General features: G+C 38.6%; 1 protein-coding gene across 6 annotated transcripts in view; it reads right to left on the bottom strand.

Moving 5' to 3' along the window:
- Nucleotides 1–24,644, bottom strand: part of LRCH2 (leucine rich repeats and calponin homology domain containing 2) — a 123,544-nt gene extending 98,900 nt beyond the window's left edge. For 3 of the 6 annotated variants that reach the window (XM_055375571.2, XM_055375570.2, XM_055375572.1), the window contains exon 1: nt 24,231–24,608. In XM_055375571.2, the coding sequence (XP_055231546.1) occupies nt 24,231–24,579 (349 nt within the window). In that variant the 5' untranslated portion in view covers nt 24,580–24,608. Of the gene's footprint in view, nt 1–24,230 lie in introns of all 6 variants that reach the window. The other 3 variants (XM_004064740.5, XM_055375569.2, XM_004064741.4) reach the window with 2 other exon arrangements.
- Nucleotides 24,645–24,886: the final 242 nt, after the last annotated feature.

Raw genomic sequence — 24,886 nt, forward strand, 5'->3', positions numbered from 1 at the left:
TTTTAAAAAGGGGAGGTTCCCTGCACAAGCTCTATTCTCTTGTCTGCCACTATGTGAGATGTGCCTTTTACCTTCCACCATGACTGTGAGGTTTCCCCAGCCACATGGAACTGTAAGTCCAATAAACCTCTTTCTTTTGTAAATTGCCCAGTCTTGGGTATGTCTTTATCTGTAGCATGAAAATGAACTAATACAGTAAATTGGTACCAGTAGAGTGGGGCACTGCTGAAAAGATACCCAAAAATGTGGAAGTGACTTTGGAACTGGGTAATAGGCAGAAGTTGGAACAGTTCGGAGGGCTCAGAAGAAGGCAGGAAAATGTGGGAAAGTTTGGAACTCCCTAGACACCTGTTGAATGGTTTTGACCAAAATGCTAATAATGATATGGACAATGAAACCCAGGCTGAGGTGATCTCAGATGGAGATGAGGAACTTGTTGGGAACTGGAGCAAAGGTGACACTCTTGTTTTGTTTTAGCAAAGAGACTGGTGGCATTTTGCCCCTGCCCTAGAGATCTGTGGAACTTTGAACTTGAGAGAGATGATTTAGAGTATCTGGTGGAAGAAATTTCTAGGCAGCAAAGCATTCAAGAGGTGACTTGAGTGCCATTAAAAGCACTCAGTTTTAAAAGGGAAACAGCATAAAAGTTTGGAAAATTTGCACCCTGACAATGTGATAGAAAAGAAAATCCCATTTTCTGAGGAGAAATACAAGCTGGCTACAGAAATTTGCATAAGTATCCAGGACCCGAATGTTAATCCCCAAGAAAATGGGGAAAATGTCTCCAGGGCATGTCAGAGGTCTTCACAGCAGCCCCTCCCATCACAGGACTGAAGGCCTAGGATGAAAAAATGGTTTCGTGGGCCAGTCCCAGGGCCCCTGTGTGGTGTGCAGGCTAGGGACTTGTTGCCCTGTGTCCCAGCCACTCCAGGCATGACTATAAGGGGCCAAGGTACAGCTTGGGCTGTGGCTTCAGAGGGTGCAAGCCCCAAGCCTTGGCAGCTTCCATGTGGTGCTGAGCCTGCAGGTGCACAGAAGTCAAGAATTGAGGTTTGGGAACCTCTGGCTAGATTTTAGAGAATGTATGGAAATGCCTGTATGTCCAGGCAGAACTTTGCTGCAGGGGCAGGGACCTCATGGACAACCTGTGCTAGGGCAGTGCAGAAAGGAAATGTGGGGTCAGAGGCCCCACACAAAGTCCCCACTGGGGCACTGCCTAGTGGAGACGTGAGAAGAGGGCCACCATCCTCCAGACCCCACAATGGTAGATCCACTGACAGCTTGCACCATGCACCTGGAAAGGCCACAGACACTCAGTGCCAGCTTATGAAAGCAGCCAGGAGGGAGGCTGTACCCTGCTAAGCCACAGAGGCGGAGCTGCTCAAGACCATAGGAACCCACCTCTTGCATCAGCATGACCTGGATGTGAGACATGGAGTCAAAGGAGATCATTCTGGAGCTTTAAGATTTGACTCCCCCACTGGATTTCAAACTTGCACAAGGCCTGTAACCCCTTTGTTTTGGCCAAATTCTCCCATTTGGAATGGCTGTATTTACCCGATGCCTGTATCCCCATTGTATCTAGGAAGTAACTAACTTGCTTTTCATTTTACAGGCTCATAGCCGAAAGGGTCTTGCCTTGTCTCAGGTGAGACTTTGGACTGTGGACTTTTGAGTTAATGCTGAAATGAGTTAAGACTTTGTGTGACTGTTGGGAAGGTATGATTGGTTTTGAAATGTGAGGACATGAGATTTGGGAGGAGTCAAGGGCAGAATTATATGGTTTGGCTGTGTTCTCACTCAAATCTCATCTTGAATTCCCATGTGTTGTGGGAGGGAACTGGTGGGAAATAATTGAATCATAGGGGCAGGTATTTCCCGTGCTGTTCTCATGATAGTGAGTAAGTCTCATGAGATCTGCTGGTTTTAAAAAGGGGAGGTTCCCTGCACAAGCTCTCTTCTCTTGTCTGCCACCATGTGACAAGTGCCTTTCACCTTCTGCCATGATTGTGAAGCCTCCCCAGCCACGTGGAACTGTAAGTCCAACAAATTTCTTTCTTTTGTAAATTGCCCAGTCTCGGGTATGTCTTTATCAGCAGCATGAAAACAGACTAACACACATATGAAGCAAAGATAGACTGAATGACATGCCTTCCCAAAGGTAAAAAAAATGAAAAGCTAGTAATAACTGACAGCACTGGGGTTCCAAACTCATGTGTCTTCAAAGCCTATGTTCTATGTGTGATTTTCCACTCCTTTAACACACTACTGTGGCCTTCTGTCCCACATCTCAAATATTCTGTCCCACTGCAACCACAAACCAGGGTCAGAAGAATTCTAAATCTAACAACATCCACACACCCCCCCAAGATTGCTTCTTGCAATAGGAGGAAGAATGTAAATCTTACTTCTAGGTTCAATTTTTGTTTTAGAGAATAACGAACACCATTATAAAGCCCTCAGCTTTTCCCAATTTACCAATTCAAAATTGTTTCATCTGAGATGACACACAGCTTTCTTGGCCCCTTAAAGAGATGGGCTCTTATTACTTTTCAATATTTTTAACCAATTCAATAAACAAGGATTAAAGAAAATTAGTCAAACAAATTTTGTCTAAAGGAGGATAACATCTTATAGCCAAAATCATTGTGCTGAGTACCTGTCAAGAACTCTGAAGGGTCGGATTTTGCCCTACTTGTAAGCCAGTATGTTAGCCTAACACTGTTGTATAGATGCTAGCAGAAGACATGAGACTCCTGTGTGAGAGACAGAGGCCTTTATTGCTCACAGCACAGCAAGTGGCACGAACAGCATATTTGGGTCAGTTCCCCGTACTCCCCAAAATCTCATGGGGGCAACACTGATGGGCCCAGATGGATGCATGCACATGCAGTATTATCACATTATAGGAAAGGAACCTGAGCTGAGGGAACCCAAATCTTTTATCACAGTAAGCATGCCTGCCTTTTATTCTAAGGGAGACATTATCTTTATTTTATTCAACATTAAGCATGATTATCTTTTGCTTTGGAGAGAAATACTATCTAATTTGTCCAAGGATGCAAGCAAATCTGCCCTTTGCTTTGGTTTGTTTCTGTTTTCTTTGTTTGCTTTTTAAGACAGTATCTTGCTTTGTCGCCCAGGCTGGAGTGCAGTGGTGTGATCACAGCTCACTGCAGCCTTGACCTCCCAGGCTAAAGCAGTGCTATTGCCTCAGCCTCCTAAGTAGCTGGGACTACAAGCATGCACCACCAAGCTTGGCTATTTTTTTTAAGAGACAGGGTCTTGGGTGGGGGCAGTGGCTCATATCTATAATCCCAACACTTTGGGAGGCCGAGGAGGGTGGATTGCTTGAGTCTAGGAGCTTGAGACCAGCCTGGGCAACATGGCAAAACCCCATTTCTACAAAAAAATACAAAAAAATAGCCGAGTGTAGTGGCATGGACCTATAGTCCCAGCTACTTCGGAGGCTGAGGCAGGAGGATCACCTGAGCCTGGGGAGGTTGAGGCTGTGGTGAGCCGATTGTGCCACTGCACTCCAGCCTAGGAGACAGAGCAAGACCTTGTCTCAAAAAAAAAAAAAGGACAGGGTCTTGCTATGTTGCCCAGGCTGGTCTCAAACTCCTGGGCTCAAGCAATCCTCCTGCCTTGGCCTCCTAGAGTGTTGGGATTACAGGTGTGAGCCACTGCGTCCAGTCTGCACTTTGTTTTGAAGGCAAACAGTAGGTTTATCTTGCAAAGCTGTTCACTGTACCAACATCATTGAAAATAAAGTTCAGAACACAGGGCAGTTAGTGTCTCACTTGTAAGATACGCAGAAACATGAAGCCATGGTGAACTGCCTTTGAACAGTACCATTCCTTTTCCAGCAGGGCTTAGAAGTTGCAGCCTAACCACGGAAAACATACACGGTAAAATATTCAAATATCTTAATATCAAATTATCTGTCGTCCTGCATTTCCAGAGTCTGTGATAGAGGCAAGCAAATTCTGACCCTCACCTTCCAAGCCTCATTCTCCATATTTGCCAGGTAGCATCCTGACTTGACTCACAGCCTTTATCATCCATTTGACAAAATTCCATTAAACATTAACTATAAACTAAGCATGAGATGTTAGGGTAAATCAAAAGCTCAACCAGACACCAACTCTAGGTAATATCAATTCTTATTCCACTCCAACACCAAATAATACCTGCTTAGATAGTAACACTTCAGTGAAAGAATGCAAAAAGAATCACCTCCATTTAGTTCTACTAAAATTGTAGTTTCTATAATATAAAGCTCTTGGGGCTAGACCAATACAGCATCATCCTTGGGGTATGTCTCAAAGTTCACAGAAGTCTTACTGACTAAAAAAGAGGGGAGATGAACACTAGACTTGATCTGAACTGCATTTCTGAATCTACTACTACCTATTAAACAGTGCCAAAATCACTTAATTCCTATTTCAGAGCTATTGGTAATGACTAAATATTCTGCAACAACCTAAAATCCCTAGAAGAAATAATCAATAGAAATGAAGGGAAAATTGTCAACTTGTACATAATGATAGGTAATGTTCATAAAGATAGAAAATAAAATGATGGAAATTAGACCATTATATTCATTTCTTGTAACATAAAAAATATATAGCAGAAATATGTCTTCAGAAGAGTGCATAAAATCAGCCAACTCAGATACTTATTTCCTAACATGAAAATGAAAAAATTAAATGTTCTCTGTTCTTTGGTAACTATTATTACTCAAATTTGAGCACAATTACAGTATGTAAAATCTGATTAATATGTTCTCAAATGTTAGCAGTTCCTCATCTATTTTTCTATCTAAAAGAACTGTTAAGACTAGAAACAAAAGCAGCAAGAAAACAGAAGGCACCACAGCTGTCTGTCGATGCAAGGATGGAAAGTGTCTTTGAAGTATTAGAGACTGATATTGGATGGAGCTTGATGGGAAACGACAACCCCATGGCTCTGGCATCTGCCTCAACAGATGCCCTCTGCAAAGACAGGTGATTTCTTGATTCAGTATTCCCTAGAAGGGTGTTGTGCAGGACAAAATAGTGAACAGTCTATAACACTGAGACCTTGTTGAACGAGTAAGACGTATGGATTACAGAATTTCGAAGCTACTCCATGATGAATTAAAATTTTAACCATAAGTGCAGCAGAGAGAAAAAAACAACTTGTAGACATTGGAAAAAATGAAGAAAAAAAATGCTTCAAAGTTAACAATTATGATAGACAATAACAAGGAGATCTCACCGACCTGAAGCAACCAGTAATGAAAGGCTCATTTTCAGCACAGGAACCTTGAGAAGCAAAGGTGCAAACAAAAACAGATATTGCAAGGGGAAACCACAGCTGCTAACCAGAGGGCAGATTCGTGCATGCTCAGTAAGGAAAGGACTGTGAGTCTCGCAACAATTAAGCCACATGGAAAGACAAGACCTTATTTAAAAGAAGAGGGAGGGGCAGCTCTATGCAGTTATCTGTAGGAAATTCTAGTAAGTTTTTCAGTTTCACCAAGAAATAATGACTAATGAATCACTGTAACAGCATTCAAACATCAAAGTGATATTTAAGAATGGCACTATACTTCAACCATTATAAAATGTATTATAAATTTGTCATTTCAAATCAATGTAGTATTACTTATTAAATGGCTATTGAATAACTATATTTTCAAGACAAATACTATTGCTTTATCACATAACTTTTACTAAAATAAAATCCAGATGGAAGAAAAAGATAAACATGAAAATGAAGCTTTAAGAAAAACATTATAGTGACTAGTCACCTAATATTAGAATGGGGAAGGAGTTTCAAAGTGTTAATATAAAGAAAGAATTCACACATGAAAGATTTCTAGGTTAAGTTACATAAAAAGAAGGAAAAACTTCAGTCTATCAAAAAACAAAAAGATACCAACAACTCATAGATAAAACCTGGGCCAAGGACATAAACAGTTTCGAAATGAAAACTATCAACGACCAAGACGCATATGAAAATATCTTCAACCTCACTGTAATCAAAATAAACGTAAAAATTATGATAACATAATTTGGCCAGGTGCAGTGGCTCACGTCTGTATTCTCAGCACTTTGGGAGGTCAATGCCGGAGGATCACTTGAGGTCAGGAGTTCAAGACCACACTAGCCAACGTGATGAAACCCCGTCTCTACTAAAAATACAAAAAATAAAAATAAAAAATTAGCCAAGTGAGGTGCCGTGCGCCTGTAGTCCCAGCTACCCAGGAGGCTAAGGCAGGAGAATCACTTGAACCCAGGAGACAGAGGTTGCAGTGAGCCAAGATCGCACCACTAAACTCTAGCCTGGGTGACATGGGTGACAGAGCAAGACTCCATCTCAAAAAAAAAAAAAAAAACATAATTCATTAATCAAATTTAAAGGTTTTAAAACTATTACTTGGTGTTGGCAAGGCTATTTTGAATTAGGCACTTCCATACATCATTGGTGGGAATACAAAATGAGGTAACTTTTCTGAAGTGCAATTTGGCAAAGTGAATCAAGGTCCTTAAAACTGTTCATAACAATTGATCCAATAATTCAATTAATAGCAATTTTTGATTGAAACCTAATAGAGATATGTAAAAAATATGCATATTTCAGGATTATTTAAAATAGTAAAAATTAGAAACAACTTAAATGTCCAACAATAAGATAAAGGCTAAACGAATTTTTATATCCTTAACATGGAATATCCTGTAGCCTTTAAAAATCATATTATAGACTCGATTCCTTAGTATGGAAATATGCTCACAGTATAATAACTAGAGCATTTAAAATGTAAAACTATATACACCAAGTGCAGCAATAGTTTTCTTTAAAGACCATACATAAATTTATAAAGACCTACAGGTATGTGCAAGATGATGAATGTTGGGAATATAAAGGAAATATACCAAAATATTAATGTTTATTCAAGGTTGCTGGAATGAGAAGCAATTTGTATTTTTTTCCCTATGCTTCTATTTTCCAAATGTTCTACAATAAGCAAGCACCACTTTTGTTGTATGCATACAAATGGCCAAGAAGCATATGAAAAAATGAAAAATATGAAATGAAGAAATACTCAACATCACTAAGCATCAGAGAAATGCAAATTAAAACAGACAAAATTTTGAGACAGCCAATGTACCACCCTACACCAGTCAGAATGGCTATTACTAAAAAGTCAAAAAATAACAGTTGGTGAGGATATGGAGAAAGGAGAACGCTTATATATTGTTAGTGAGAATGTAAATTAGTACAACCCCTGGGGAAAACAGTATGACGATTTGTCAAAGAACTAAAAATAGAACTACCATTCCATCTGGCAATCCCACTATTAGGTATCTACCCAAAAGAAAAGAAATCATCCTCTTTTTCCAGCTGGAACCATGGAGGGTGTAGAAGAGAAGATGAAGAAGGTTCCTGCTGTGCCAGAAACCCTTAAGAAAAAGTAAAGGAATTTTACAGAGCTGAAGATCAAGTGCCTGAGAAAGAAGTTTGCCCAAAACATGCTTCGAAAGGCAAGGAGGAAGGTCATCTATGAAAAAGCGAAGCACTATCACAACGAATATAGGCAGATGTACAGAACTGAATTTCGAATGGCGAGGATGGCAAGAAAACCTGGCAACTTCTATGTACCTGCAGAACCCTGAGACTCAGAAACGTAGGAAGGTAGGAGGGGGTTGAGGGGTGAGAAACTACCTAATGGGTATAATGTACGCTATTCAAGTGATGGTTACACTAATAGTCTAGACTTCATCACTATGTAATATATCCATGTAACAAAACTACACTTGTACCCCCAAACTCACAACAATTTTTTTTATTATACTTTAAGTTCTGGGATACATGGGCAGAACGTGCATGTTTGTTACATAGGTATACAAGTGCCACGGTGGTTTGCAGCACCCATCAACCCATCATCTACATTAGGTATTTCTCCTAATGCTATCCCTCCCCTGGCCTCCCACCCCACAACAGGCCCCAGTGTGTGATGTTCCCCTCCCTGTGTCCATGTGTTCTCATTGTTCAACTCCCACTTATGAGTGGGAACGTGCAGTGTTTGGTTTTCTGTTCCTGTGTTACTTTGCTGAGAATGATGGTTTCCAGCTTCATCCATGTTCCTGCAAAGGACATGAACTCATCCTTTTTTATGGCTATATAGTATTCCATGGTATATATGTGCCACATTTTCTTTATCCAATCTATCACTGATGGACATTTGGATTGGTTCCAAGTCTTTGCTATTGTGAACAGTGCTGCAATAAACATACGTGTGCATGTCTCTTTATAGTAGAATGATTTATAATGCTTCGGTTATATACCCAGTAATGGGATTGCTGGGTCAAATGGTATTTCTGGTTCTAGATCCTTGAGGAATTGCCACACTGTCTTCCACAATGGTTGAACTAATTTACACTCCCACCAACAGTGTAAAAGTGTTCCTATTTCTCCACATCCTCTCCAGCATCTGTTGTTTCCTGACTTTTTAATGATCACCATTCTAACTGGCATGAAATGGTATCTCATTGTGGTTTTGATTTGCATTTCTCTAATGACCTGTGATGATGAACTTTTTTTCTTATGTTTGTTGGCTGCATAAATGTCTTCTTTTGAGAAGTGTCTGTTCATATCCTTCGCTCAGTTTTTGATGGGGTTGCAGTGAGCCAAGATTGGACCACTGCACTCCAGCCTGGGCAACAGAGGGAGCCCCCGTCTCAAAGAATAAAAAAGTTAATTAATTAATTAATTCAACAAAATCATGCTTTCATGTAATATTTTTTAAAGCAAAAAAAACCCCTAATATCTGAATTGTTATGATTATTCTGATTAATGAAGTAACCAATGGCAAAACATGTATCTTGACCATGTCTAGTACATCAGAATTGATGATGTTCAATTAGTTTTGAGGCAGGAGTATAGGATCTGGAGGCAGGGCCGTTTCACGCTGACTTCCTAGAACTAAACTGAAAGGAAAACCCTAACTTTCCACACCTAAGTAACAAAAGGACCAGAGACTAGCCCCTTGGCAAACCCCCACTATTTCTGCATGGCAGATGGGAAATAGAAAGTACCTCTGATTGGTTGCTTTCTGTAACCAATCAGACTTTTGCATAGGCGTATAACTTTGTAACTTCAGCCTCTGATTGTTTGTTTTTTGCAACCAATCAGACTGATTGCAGGCCAAGTCTTCGTTAACATAGCAGTGCAGCTTTGTAACTTCACTTTAGGCTCTGTTTCGTCGCTTTCTGCAACCAATCAGATTGATTGCAGGCCATCACTTCATTTATATGAGGTAAACACAAAGTGGCCAATGGGAATCCTCTAGCAGGGTATTTGGACCCAAGAAGATTCTGTATCGGGGCTGTGAGAGGCTGCTCGGCCTGCTGCCACCCTGTAGAGTGTACTTTCCCTTTCGATAAATCTCAGCTTTTGCTGCTTCATTCTTTCCTTGCTTTGTGCATTTTGTCCAATTCTTTGTTCAAAACACCAAGAACCTGGACACCCTCCACTGGCAACAGTTTGACTTTGATCTTTCTGCCTAGGTCAAGGTCAACCAGCCACTGAAAATCAGGTAGATCTGTGTATACAATATACATTTTATTTGCATGTTAAGATAACTTAGTAAGTCTAATATAATACGAGAAAGGTCTGCATCCAACTGACTCTCCAGGACAACTTAAGCAGGCTTCAGATTGCAAAACAAAAGTAGTCCTTGAGAAGAGAGGAAGAAAAAAGAAAACCAAGTGCAGGCCACTGTACTAAACAAAACTAATTGCTTTATCTTTGATTTATTCAGATTAAGACTAATTTTATAGCTGCATGCTGTACCCCCTAAAATAATACTGTATTTACACAGCAAGGACCATCCTTACCTGAGCTATTTGATAGCAAAGCACTAACCACTGAATCCTGAAATTAAAAGCAATTTACAATAAATTGACCAATTAAAAAGTAATGACAAATTCCACAAACTGGTAAAAAAAAAAAATCCCATTTGTTTACATTAAGTGGTCAAGCAGCCCCTACACATCAGCACGGCGGCAGCTGCCAGTAAGACCAAATGGATTCAGATGGTTTATTACTAACACAGGCAGAGAAGGCATGATCAGCATGGTATCAGCTCCCCATGTCCCTAGTCCTACAAGAGAAACCCAAACTGGAGGGACTAAATGAAAGACAACACACACAGTGGGTTGCTCTGCTGTTGAGGAGTCAATTCTAGACTGCAACTATGTCATTTTATAGTCACAACTGTGCCTGAAGGAAACTCCCATGCCTTACCAAAATGAAAATAGGAGATAATAAGCTGCCTTGAGGCCGCCTCCTATAAGATACAGAGGTGGATAGGAAATGGCCTTGTGACAGCTCCTCACAAGTCTATCTTCCATGTATCAAGGAGGATCACAGAGTATTCCCCCAAGACTTGAGACAGATTGTGGTTGAGCCTTGCCTATGTGGCCTATGTGGGTACATGCAAGATCACCAAGGCACCATGGCAGAGGCATTGTCCTACACACAAATAGTATAGGAAGTCAGTATATAAAATTGTCACACTCTTTCCCATAACGTTTAAAAATTTGAGAAGCATCTATTATAAACTATTTCAGAGAGTCATAGCATTGAACCAAACACTGTCGAGAATTTATATAGAGAATGCATTATCTGTCCTAAAGAAGTTTAAATTTCTCTGGGGAGAAAGCAATGTAAAGCCAGGAGCACAATTACACCTGGTTGTTTATTAATATTAAACAGTAACTTAAACATCTAATGATAGAGGAATGGTTAAATAAGTTATGGTGCATCCATACATTTTTCTTCAGTGGAATGGTGACATAAGGAAAACTTTCCGAAAGAACAATGTAGAAGAAGAGTATACAATAGACTACAATGGAAAGATGTTTAAGGCAACAATATTATATTGATAAATGTGAGAAAGTTTAGTCATTCATTAAGTGATGAGGCTTTTTGCAAGAGAAGAAGCAGTGAATACAGAGAGCTGTTGTGAGTGCCTTTAAGCTCTGATCCTACTAAGGATGATAAACTTTGTAACTGAAAGGTAGCAGATCCCGGGATCTTAACTTTGCACATGGCTAATGGAGAAGAGCAGACAGTAAGAGGACAAAGTAAGACGAAGACATGCTAAAACACAATTTTAAACAATTCAGAGCTATACTACCGAGAAAACTCCTAAACCTAATCATGAAATGTCCATTTATCTCTAAATTTTTCCTGGACTTCATCTACAAACATGATTTTCAAAATAGAATTTGTTAGAAGAACATATTAATCCTCAAAACATTTTGTAATGTAGTATTTTCAATGTCAATCTTATTTAACATCATAAACAGTACTTTCAAATCAATTTTAATGAAGAGCTAACCTAAATATTTTTAAACGGCCAGCTACTCTAAAATAAAAACATATCTAGTGGCATAGTATAAGAATATATAAAAACTGGCCGGGCGCAGTGGCTCACGCCTGTAATCCCAGCACTTTGGGAGGCCGAGGCGGGTGGATCACGAGGTCAGGAGATCGAGACCATGGTGAAACCCTGTCTCTACTAAAAATACAAAAAAAATTAGCTGGGCGTGGTGGCGGGCACCTGTAGTCCCAGCTACTCAGGAGGCTGAGGCAGAAGAATGGCGTGAACCTGGGAGGCAGAGCTTGCAGTGAGCCGAGATCACGCCACTGCACTCCAGTCTGGGCAACAGAGCAAGACTCCATCTTAACAAAAAAAAAAAAAAAAGAATATATAAAAACTACAGCAAATTTCCAAACTGTTAAAGTTTAATACTCATATATCTGCTTATGAAGCAATAACAAGATATGTCTTTTTTCTAATTTTTTTATTTTTAAAAATAACAAAACAATAAAAACAAAAATCAGGAAAACAATGAGGGGTTCAGATATACACCCTGAAGAACAGGGTATATATTTATGAAGTAGTGGAAAACACAGAGGAAAACCAAAGGGACAAATTTTGCAGGGACTCAAAAAGGCACCCATGGGAAGAAGCAGGCTTAATTGAACAAAATATGCTAAACAACTACTATGTACCACACACTGTACTACTAGCTACTGGAGTGGCAAGAAAGTCACTATATTCAAATAACTCTAAAACCAATAAAAAGGGAAATGCAAACAAATAACCCATATTTCTTTAATTCAACAATGCATATTTCCTTCTAATGCTAACGTTTTTGAAATCTATGTATGCATTTACTGAAGTGGTGTTTATTTGTCAGAAAAGTTATTAAATTGATGGTGCATACTAGGGTGAAGGAAATATATTCACTGCAATACAAAATCACAGCGGCTATAATAGAGGTATAGAGTAATCACTGTTATGTAGAAGATGAGGGGAAAGGGAAAAGATAAAGGCCTGATCTGGGATACAAAGAATCAATAGGAGTTCACAAGGTGGAAAGCCAAAGAAGGATATTAACAGGAAAAAAAAAAAAGAAAAACCCTGAGGCATCGAACAGCATGATACTTTCAACGAGCAGCACATATTATAACTTGATAGGCTGGAATATAGAGGTCCGAGGCAGTATGAGACTAAACTGAAGTGCAGGTAGGTCAGGAATGCAAAGTGGGTTCATCTTATATTCAAAAACCAAACAATATTATATACCATGTTAATACAACAAAGGACAAAAACCATATGATTAACTCGATAGAACAGAAAAAGCCTTTGACAAAATTCAACACCCTTTCATGATAAAAACATTTGAAAAGCCAGGTATAAAAGGGAATTTCTTCCACCTGATAAAGACCATTTACCGAAAAAAACAGAGCTAACATTATATTTAATGGTTAAAGACTGAATATATTCCCCCTAAATTCAAGAACAAAACAAGAATGTCCACTTTCACAGCATCTGCTTAACATTATTGAAACTAGAAGTTCTAACAGGGATAATTAGGCAAGAAACAGAAATAAAAGGCTCCAGATTTCAAAAGAAGTAAAACTATCTCTATTTGCAGATGACATGACGTAGAACACCCTAATGAATCCATTTAAAAGACTACTAGAAGAAACAAGTTCAGCAAGGTTGAAGGATAAATGATCACTTATAAAAATCAATTGTATTTCTATACACTAGCAATGAACAATCCAAAAACTAAATTTTTAAAATTCCAATTACAACAACATCAAAAACTAAAAATAGGAAACTACAAAATAATTGTTAAAAGACATTAAAGATATAAATAAATGAAAAGACATCCCCTATTCATGGATTGGACAACTTAATATTGATAAGATGGCAAAATTCCCCCAAATTGATGATTCAACACACTCCTTTTCAAAATCCCAACTTGCATTCTGCATTTTCCAAAGAAATTGTGTAGCTTATCCTGAAATTCATGCAAGGGTCCCAGAATAGCCCCAAAAATCTTGAAAAAAATGTCGGAAAATTCACACTTCCCAATTACCAAATTTACTGCACAGCTACAATAATGAATACAGTGTGGTATTGGGTTAAGAACAGAAATATAGATCAGTGAAATACAATTGAGAGTTCAGAAATAAATCTTGACATTTATGGTTAACTGATTTTAAACAAGGGTCACAAGACAATCAGATGAAGAAAAAAATGACCTTTTCAAAAAATGGTGCTAGGACAACTAGATATCCACATGTAAAAGAATGAAGTTGGACCCTGATCTTACATGACACACAAAAATCAACTTAAATAAGCAGTAAAGCTAAATGTAAAAAAATGAAAGAGCTAAAACTATAAACTCAGAATACATAAGGATAAATCGTTCTGACCCTGGGTTAGGTAATGCTTCCTTAGACATGACACAAAAAGCACAAGCAACATAAGAAAATAGATAAAATGGGTGATATCAGTATGTTTTAATTTTGTGTTTCAGAGTAGATGAACCAACAGAATAGGAAAGAAATATTTGCAAATGATATATCTGATAAAAGACTTGAATATAGAATTTTTTAAAAAAAAAAAAAAACCTCTTACAACTCAGTAATGAAAAGACACCCCAATTAGTAAATGGACAAAGGGTCCTAATAGACATTTTGCTTATGAAAATATACAAATAGTCAATAAGCACATGAAAAGATGTTCAACATCATTAGTCGTGAGGAAAAGTCAAATCAAATCCACAATGAAATCCTGACTCGGGCTGGGCACGGTGGCTCACGCTTGTAATCCCAACACTCTGGGAAGCTGAGGCAGGTGGATCACCTGAGATCAGGAGTTCAAGACCAGCCTGGCCAACATGGTGAAACCCCGTCTCTACTGGAAAAAAAAAAATACAAAAATTAGCCAGGCATGGTGGCACACGCCTGTAATCATAGCTACCCAGGAGGCTGAAGCAGGAGAATCGCTTGAGCCCAGGAGGCGGAGGTTGCAGTGAGCCGAGATTGCATCACTGCACTCCAGCCTGGGCGACAAGAATGAAACTCGGTCTCGAAAAAAAAAAAAGAAGAAGAAGAAGGAAAGAAATACTGCCTCATACCCACTAGGATGGCTATAAACAAAAAGATAAAAACAACTGCTGCTGAGAATGCAAAAAAATTGGAATTCTCATAATACTGGTACATGCTACAACATAAATGAACTTTGAAAACATAGTAAATTAAAGAAGCCAATCATAAAAGGTCACATCCTGAATGAAGTCATTTACATAAAATGTACAGATGGGGTAAATCTATAGAGACAGAAAATAGATGAATGGTTGCCTAGGGTTTGATTGGTTGGGGAGGAGGCAGGGAGAATGGAAAGGGATTTATTTGTACAGGATTTCTTTCAGGGGGAGATGAAAATATTCCAAAACTAAATTATAGTGATGGGTGCACAGCTAACAACCAATAAACAATATACTTTAAATTGGTCCACTTTTGGTCTGTGAACTCTCAATAAAATGTTAAAAAGAAAAGAAGTAGGCCAGGTGCAGTGGCTCACCCCTGTAATCCCAGCATTTTGGGAGGCCAAGGCAGGTGGGTCACCTGAGTCCAGAAGTTCAAGACCAGCCTGGGCAACATGATGAAACCCTGTCTCTACAAAAAAATACAAAAATTAGCTGTGCATGGTAGCACACCCCTGTGGTCCCAGCTACTCGGGAGGCTGAGGTAGGAGGATCACTTGAGCCTGGGAGGTTGAGGCTGCAGTGAGCCGTGATTGTGCCACTGTACTCCAGCCTTGGCAATAGAGCGAGACTCTGTCAAAAAAAAAAAAAAAAAAAAAAAAGGAAAAAAGAAAGGGAGAAAAGAAGTAGATACAGAAGCCAAGGCCCTTGGTCCCTAAAGTTTCACAATTTCACTGAAAAATCACTGAAATGAGGCAGATTGATTAAAAGCAGAAAAGGCATACAAGTTTACTTAAAGTATATATAATGGGAGCCTTCAGAATTAAGACCCAAAGGAGGAATTGCCTATTTTATGCTTAGGTTCAACAAAGTATGGACAGCCCAGCTGTGCAGAAATATGATTGGCCAAAAAGAATATATTCTAAAGCTGACAGACTGAGTGGGGAAACCTAGCAAGGCCTGTCTGCCTATTAAATAGATTCTTCTAGGCCTCTCTGAGCCTGTATTCCTTCCTTCTGACTGTGGGGCAGGGCCCTATCTGGAATGGGGGTCTTAAGACCTACAGTCAAACAAGGTAGGTTAGATCATTTCTTTGTGTCCAGTTTTTACACAGAAAGGCAGAGGGGAAATTAGAGTAATATTTTTAGGTCTTATGGCTGGCTTTCAGGAAAAGGGGTTCTGGCTTCTGTGATCCTCCTTGGGGAAGAGGGATTCTAGTTTCTACAGCTAGCCTTGGAGGAGAATGGGACAGAGAGACAGGAGGGCAGGACAAAGTCAGTGCAAAACTTCTGCTTCTGAGGCTGCTGCTGAGGCCTTCATTTGGGGGTATTGTTTTCTGAGCCCCAACATAGGTAAGGATGGATCTGAAAAAAGATAATCCATATGTAAAAACAGGAACATGGAACTCCACCTCATGCTATACATAAAAATCGATTCCATATGAATTAAGAACTTTAATACCAAAAACAAAACTAAAACTCTTAGTAAAAAATGTAGATGAATATATTTTACATATTCTTAAACAGGACACAGAAATCATTGACTACAAAATTCAAGACTGATACATCTGGCTGTATTAAAATTTACAAATTTGTCCATCAAAACACCCCTCAAAAAGCAAAAAGGCAAGTTATAAACAAGATATTCAAAATATACAAAACAAATGATTAGTATAAGGAGTATTTTTTTAAACCCATAGAATTCTATTTTTTAAAAAAAGGACAACCAACCAACAGAAAATGGGCAAAATAAATGAAAAGCTATTTCACAGTACAGGAAAGACATATGACCAACAGACATCTGAAGAAAGGTTAACATCATTGGTGATCAGGGGAATGTAAATCAAGAAAGACTTCATCGAAATACCATTTTAAACACACTTGGTCAAAATTTTTAAATTTGACAATACTGTTTTGGAGGGCACATAGATTCATAGGATCTCCTATACATGTCAATGGAAACAGAAATGATAAATCGGTTTGAACACTGACATACTATACAACCCAGCAATTCCATTTTCAAGTATATACACAAGAGAAATCCTTGCACAAGTACAAGAGACATGTATAATAATGATAGTAGTGCTATTCCCAAGAGAAAAAGGAGGAGGGGGGAATGAAAATGGCTATCAGTGAGAAAGTGAATAAAGATGGTATATTCACATGATGCAAGATAACACAGCCATCCAAAAGAATGAACCACAGTTTTACATAACAATTTGGATGAATCTTAGCAATTTAATTTTAACTAATAAAATATAAAAATTACCACAGTTAAATAAAACATAGTGTATTACTTTTTTTAATGTTCAAAACAAGGAATAAGGAAATAAGATTTTGAAACGTATGGCTTGAAAACTGGCTACTGGCTTGAAGGTGTTTTAGTAACATTGTTTTAGTAACATGTGACAATCAGATTTGCATATTAGAAAGAATGGTTTAGCTACAGTGTGGAGGACTAACTAATTTAAGTTGAAGAAAACTTGAGACAGAGAGATCATTTAGAAAACTACTGACAGGTCCAGTTAAAGGTAAGGAATAGAGGAGAATCTGAACAATGACATTGAGAATAGAAAGGAATGAAACTGATCTGAAAGCTATTCAAAGAGTTATGACCAACAGGCCTTAGTCCCTCACTAGATATAGAGGGTGAGGGAAAGGGAAGAGTGGAGAATAACTCCCAAGTTTTAGATCTGGGTGACAAGGGGGCCTAGGGTGAATAACGAGAGTTCATTATTTGACATATTGAGTTTGAGGAGACTCTGAGATATCAGCATTCATGTAGTTTCCTCCATCTAAGAATAACTATAAAATCTGATGCCTCCTCTTTAAAGGCCAATCCTCCGACTTCTTTATAAAGCCCCCCTCTGCTGTTCCAACGACCAAATCAAATGTTATCCCTCCCTCTTTGAACCTATGCTGCACTTTCCATTTATCTTACTCTAACCCAGGGTTTCTCAACCTTGGCACCATGGACATTTTAGACAAGTTAAGTCTTTGTTGTATGGGGCTGTCCTTTTCAATGTAAGATGCTTGGCAGCATCCCTTGCCTCTACCCACTAGATGTCAGTAGCAACCCCCAAATTGTGATAATCAAAAATGTCTTCAGCCAGGTGTGGTGCTGCAGGACTATAGTCCAAGCTACTCAGCAGGCTGAGACAGGAGGATCACTTGAGCCCCCGAGTTAGAGCCTGTGAACAGCCACTATATTCCAGCCCAGGCAACATAGCCAGGGCAACATAGCAAGGCCTTGTCTCTTAAAAAAAAAAAAAAAAAGTCTCCAGATACTGTCAAATATCCTCTGGAGGCAACCTCTCCAACCCTACCCTTCCCCACAATGAGAACTACTGATCTAGGATATAATAGGTATATGAGTTCTTATTTTAAACCATTATGAAATCATTAACTCACTGAAAGCAGCAACTTTACAACCTTTACAAAATATCTATATGACAAATCCATTCTTACATACTCATTAAGGTAGTTTAAGGACACAGTCATCTATGTTTAATTTACTATTTCTAATTCACAAAAACCTTTAAATGTAATTATTTCCCATTGACATAGACATCCCCAGCCAAGTAGCTCAAAATACTAAGGATTTACGTATTGCAATTATTTTTTTAAGAAGTGAAAAACTCTAGACTATACATACTAGATTCTCTTAGGAACATAATCATTAACAAAAAGCCATTTCTGAGTGAAATCCAAATTCACAAATGTTCTAGAATCAGTTCATCTCCATATGGTTCAAAGAAAAGTTTATGTCACAGTTATCTTATACCTGTCTCTTGTCACCTTGAATCTCTAATATTCTACTGAGACAAGTAATTAATCTAAAAATAAAGTGACAACATTCTCTGTCACAAATTAGAAAAGACTACACAGAATCAAGTGTTCCTGAAAAGGAAAGAACTTACTTTCCTATTTGGAAAAAACTTTTCCTCAAAGAATTTGATATAAAAAATACATTAGAAAATATCTACTGTTGAATTATCCATTACAGTCCATTGACAGGTATTCTGTTAATGGAATGCTATCTATTTACATGAAACAAGAGAAATGTAAAGATTAAACATTACAGTTTGACCTTTAGCAGATTGAGTGCACTAGCTGAAAGTGAGAGTAAACATAAACTTACATTGTTATTAAATTGGCTTATACAGTTTTCTTTAATTACATTAAATGGTTCCCTGGCGTGTAAGGTATTTTTTTTCTGTAAATGAGAAGCAGACAACCCTTTCTGAAACTTTCCAGATAACTGATTATAAGAATATTACAATGTTTTAAGAAGCACCCAAATACACTCAAAGTGTAGAGAAAAAAAAGAAAACTAAAAGATTTCCCTTTCTAGGTCATGATGATCACTAGCCTCTGCAGAATGGGGAGGTGTGTATCATGCAGTTAAGGCATCTCACAGAGTGGGCTGCTAGGCTGGGCTGGGAGAACAATATGCCTCTTTTGCAAAGTTTCACTGTGTGCCTAGGAACTTAAACAAATGGCACCTCCCAGCAAATCAATTTTGTAAGTCTTCAATTATCTTTATTTGTAGTAAGTGTCCCTAGCATTACTTCTTATGTTCTCAGTGAGGTTCTGGATCTTGTCTACCTTCATGCCAAATAAATGCTTCAGAATTTATATCACAAATAATCTAAATTGAAATATTAAATTTAAACCTTAAGCAAAAGTATTCTACTAACCCCAATTTTAAAACATCCCAATCAACCACTTCTGTTCTTATACCTGTCATGCAACAAATACCTAACCTAACTTTTCAGGAAGCTTTCTCAAACTAAATTAATCCCCTCTAAAATTAAGCCTTATGCCACAGTTCCAGATCTCTTATGTGTACAGTATATTAAAATATATTATTTTGAATACTATTATATATTATAGTGAAATTCTTTTCTAATGGTTATATTACTGTACACATTTGACTATTGTATAAATCCTTTAAGTACAAAAACCATGTCTCTTTTTATTAGCCATAATCATGTTTCCAAAGTTGGAGTTCAATAAATGCTTGCTTAATGAATCTATTCTAAAACCATGAGAAAGAGAGGCATGATAGCTATGCAAATACACACAAAACAAAACACACCATACCACAAACAAAAAGTATATAACCTATGAAGTTAAATAAGCATTGAATTTTCAGAATAAATAACCTATTTATTGGCATGGTGTTTAATAACTGCTTTTTTATAAAGAGAGAATGTGTTACAGTGGAAATAACATTAGGATAGCACTGGAGTTGAAAAACCTAGGCTCTGACCCACACACTCTGCCAGACTCACCATTTAACTTTGGACAAATCACTTAACCTGTCTCTCAACCACAACGAGCAATTACTATGTACTCTGCCAAGCTCACAGGGTTATTATTAGGATACAACAGGATAATATATATACGAAAGTACTTAAAAATGTATAAAGAGCTGTATAAATGGTATTATCTTAATGATGAATGTACCCTTCAATTAAAGATAACATTTTATTTTAAATGAAAGAAATTAAGGGATAACTATGCTGTAGAACTTATCACTGAATAAATCAGTACAAGGTGCAGTAATTCAGATTCAATCTATAGCAATTAAAATATGAGTCAACTGTCAAAAATGTGCTTCACATTCGATTTTTCAGGAAGACATTTATTAAATGAAGCAAGGCAGATATTTGAATAAGGCCACAAAATCACAATCATGAGCTCATTCCACTAAATGCACTGAGAGGACCTTCACCTCACAAAATCAAATGCTGTGTTTATCTGGCTCCATTTTACAACCTGATACAATGCACCATGCCCTACAGTTGAAAAGGTGAACCAGCACATGTAGGAAATACTAGAGTTGACTCCTGGTTTACAGGAAAACACGTGATTATCCAGGACACGGCAGAATCTGATGTAAGAATTCCTAAATCTGTTTCACAGACCTACTGCTCATGTACATAAACAGGTATAAAGAAGCAGAGGGAGCAGCAGCAAGTACGCTGAAACATATCCACTTATTTGTAGCACTGGTGACAGAGTCAACTATGCAAGGTTTCAGGATTTGTTTGGGTAACAATTAAATTCACTTTCAAGTCAACAAATTATCATAGTATCCAGATGCACCAAAAAGTTCTATGCAATTTCCCTTCATCTTGTCAAATCTATCTACAGACCATCTCGGAGAATACATTACAGCAAGAGTCAGCTACTTTACTGAAATGGGTTACCAACTTTCTGATCACTGTTTTATGTCCTTATGTGGGTGAAAATTTTAATCAAGGAGTATCTGGAAGGGAGATCTACTCAAAAAGGTCATGAATCTCCAATCACCAATTGGAGATTCAAGTAAATTAGCAAACTCCCCCTTTTAAATGTTAATCTCCTAGAGAGGCTGCCATAATCATTTACCTGAGCTCTATCCCAATAAAGTAAGAGGAGTGAGGTTGAAGAGAGAAAGACAAAGGAGAAAAGTGTGATGGGGACAAAGGGAGGAGGCAAGTGAAGAACAGACACTAGAAATGCAGAGAGAGGTAAAAAGACACCAAAGATAAACTCTGCAAACAGTTGCCTAAAATACATTTTCCCTCATAGGAAGCCTGTTAGCAGAGAAAAGATTTTGCTGCTACATGTTTAGGGGGCATCATTTTCTTCACGTAAATTTATCAAACAATTTGAAACAATTTTTGAGTATTTAGTTCCTAGTTTTGGTTTTGACTTTCTTGACAAGTGGCTTTAAGGTTAATAACTAAACTTTTATCAATGTTCTTATTCACTCAAAGAACAAATATTTCTTGAGTGCTTAAAAAATAAACAATTTTAGGGTTTCTCAGCCCTGAGTGCATATTAGAATTACCTGGGAAGATTTTTTTTCCTTAAGTTCCTTGGCCCCTGAGAGTCTGATTTAATTGGTCTAGGGTGGGATCCAGGCAGGGTTGAAAAAACAAACAAAAAATCTCCCTTGCAATTGTAATGTGCAGCCAGGGTGGAGAACCAGGGGTCTATTTCATCTTAATGTAAAAAAACCTTCCCCCATTTATTTTGAAATGTATTAATTTCTCCTTATTCAATATTGTTTCACCCAGATTCTCACCACCTCTCACCTAGATTAACATTAACCGCTTCTTAGCTATTTTCCCTTCCTCTTGTCTCTTCCTAATGCAATAAGGAATGCTTGTCTAACTAATCAGTTTGGTTCTGAAACAGTATTCCACGGAGTCATTTTAAGTATAATAAGATCACCAAACAGACCATTTTCATCAAATAGAGAATATACTGTATGTGTGTTCCTGTATGTATGTGTGTGTATGTATGTACATATGTATGTATAATCTCAAACACACTCTATTTTTCTTCAGTTCCAATGTACCTGCCGTCATTTACACATAATGAATAGTGGTCTCTCTACATTAAAAAATACTGCCCCTAAAAATTTCGTGGCTAAATTTTATCAAAAACAAATGGCAAATGAGTCACCCAAAGATATCTAATTTAAATGAAAAAAAAAGAGCAGCACAAGATCTTGTTTACTCTGATTTTTGAAATGTTCCCACAAGAAATGCTCATTCAACTGAAGAGAAAAAGTAAAATGAAACTTATGATGAATGAATGTTTACCATGAACAGATATGGTTCTGCTTTGTGTTGAAGCTTGCCTCAGAAAACCAACTGAAGGCTTAAAAGCCAAAGGCTGTAACTGCATCAGATGATATTCATATTTATGAGAAATATTATCAAATACAATAAAGGGAATATATAATAAGAAGACTGAACAAGTATATGGCTTACACCCTGCCTTTTAAGGGGCTCTATTTCTTCTCAGGGATAGCAAGACAGAAACATAAAAAGAAAATAAAACCAGCACTGCCAAGTAAGTGGTAAAGACAATAAGTACCATGGGAATTCAAAGAAACAGGAGATTCTTGTGGACTAAGGGAGTTGGAGACAATTTCTTGGAAGAGCTGGGGCTTCAATAAAATTAAATAGACGGAGAAAAGAGGGAAATCCCAAGCATACAGATGATCTTGTACAAAGATGAGGCAGAAATGCACAAAATGTATCTGAGAGACAGAGAGTTGACCTAGTTGGAAGAGAGGATTCTATGTGGGAGCATTTGGGGGAATAAGGTTGCAACAATAAAGTGGAGCCCAACAATGAAAGTCCTGAATGCCAAGCTAGGATGCTTAAACTTTGTCCTGCAGGTAGAAGGATCCTTTATAGGTTATAAAGAACAATAAGAAAAAAAAAAGAGGAAGAAGAAGAAAAGAAAAAAATCACTATAATGATGCAGTCTGAAACTGTTTTACTTGAAGCCTTTGAAGAACACACCAAGTTGCATAATATCTTGCTAACAGTCATGAATATGTGAACATATTATTTAGGAAATCTGTTCTGAGTGAAGGAGTAAACACTCCAACAGGCTTTACAAAATATAAAATCAGTGGTCGAGTACACATTCATAGTTCTTAGGATCATTCCTAAAAGAATCACTGGGTGGAAAGCTTCAATTTTAGGTTTTCCTCCTCTCCCCACTTTGTTCCAACACAAATACCTTGATTTAAGATCTAAAAACTGAATACATCTGAAATTGTCTTGTTTTGAAAATAAGTGGTATTTTACTACTCCTCATTATGGGTGAATTTACTTACTATATTGTTTCAAAATGACGACATCTATTAAAATAATTTTGTCCAGGATTTATTTCAGCAAAGCAGATGAAAGCAGAAATAAATAACAAATTTAAAGATTATAAAAAGCAAAAAAAAAACCTTTCATCAAATCAAGACATATCTAAAATAATCCAGCATTGGTTTATAAGAGAGTGTGTCCCTAACAAAAAATGCCAGCCACAACAAAGACTACCAGAGAGTATATGAAGAACATTACAATAGCCAATTTCTCACCCAAAGTGATAAACCTTTAATCCACAACTCCATAAAGAATGGAGATAATTTTTTCTCAAAAATACCCTTAAAATTGTTGGCTTTCTACTATAAAAATTAAGACTCTAAGATAACTCAAAACAAGGATTAGCTTTCTTCTAGTAAGCAGACATGTAAGTGATTGATGATTTAATTTACCACTGCAGCAAATACTAATTTAACCACCACTACCTTCTCAACACCAGGAAAATGAAAAATCTCAGTCTTTAAAGGCATACGTGACAAGAAAGAAGCCAAGAATATCGTAGGATGATTAAACCACACAGAAAAACCATGGCAATCCTGCTGCTGTACTCTGAAAAAGGATATGCCATTCTTTCAGGCACGTATGCCTTTAAGGAATGTGTAGAGATTATGATTTTTGTGTTTCGTTTAGTTTGGTTGGGTTTGGTTTTCCGGGAAAGACGGGAAGATCCAGGAGAGTTGAAAGAAGTGCATTAAGGAAGGTGTCAATGCCTCCCTCCCACCCAAACTGGGGAAACTTGCTTTAACAATGATGCTCTTTCACCCCTAACATCCTACCAGTTTCTATACATCCTTCAGGCAGCATTCCTCCCCTCCCCTATTGCTTGATTCGCCCCTCACGTTCAGGAGAACGGGCTGCCCCGACTTTGTTAGTCTGGCGGCCCCCGCGCACCCGCCCAGACCTGCAGAGTCCAACAACGCAGCCACGCAGCCACCCACTCCCCGCACCTCCTCCTTCACAGCCAGCTTCCCCTCCCCCCGTCCTGTCACCTGCTTGGGTGGTGTCCGTCAGGTCGTAGCCGCTGCCCGGGAAGTCTCGGAGTTTCCGACCACTGAGGCTCAGGATGCCGGAGCTGCCCGCCTCTTCCAGGGCCCGGTCCAGGCTCCTCACGGTGTGCTGAGGCTGCAGGCTCCCCGGGTTCCACGGCGGCCCGTTGGGGAACGGCTGACCGAAAAGAGTCGGTACCGGGATGGGGACCACCAGGGTCCCGCCGCCGCCGCCGCCTCCCCCTCCAGCCCCGCCACCTCCCCCTCCAGCCGTGCCACAGCCACCGCTACTTCCACCTCCACCACAACCGCCGCCCCCACTGTTACCACCTCCTCCCTGACTCGCCGCCATGTTCCTGGGAGAGAGAATAGCCCCCGACAATACTGTCAGCCTGTGCCGCGAGTGTAAGGGGTTCTTAGGACGCATGCGCAGACTGGGGGCGGGGGGTGGGGGGCGAGGTAGAGAGTGGGAAGGAACCAGGGGGCGGGCTGGGAGGAGGTGTTGGATAGAGAAAAGATGATGTTTGAAAGTGCAGAACGCTTGCTTTAAGAAATGTATGATGAGAAGAAGGATGCTAAATCCCGGTTCTGCTGCTTCGGGTACCAAAGTCTTGCGAAACGACACCAGGCGAACTATAGGTCATCTGGGCTCTATGTCC

The sequence above is a fragment of the Gorilla gorilla genome, chromosome X (genome assembly GCF_029281585.2).
Source record: "Gorilla gorilla gorilla isolate KB3781 chromosome X, NHGRI_mGorGor1-v2.1_pri, whole genome shotgun sequence".
Lineage (NCBI taxonomy): Eukaryota > Metazoa > Chordata > Mammalia > Primates > Hominidae > Gorilla > Gorilla gorilla.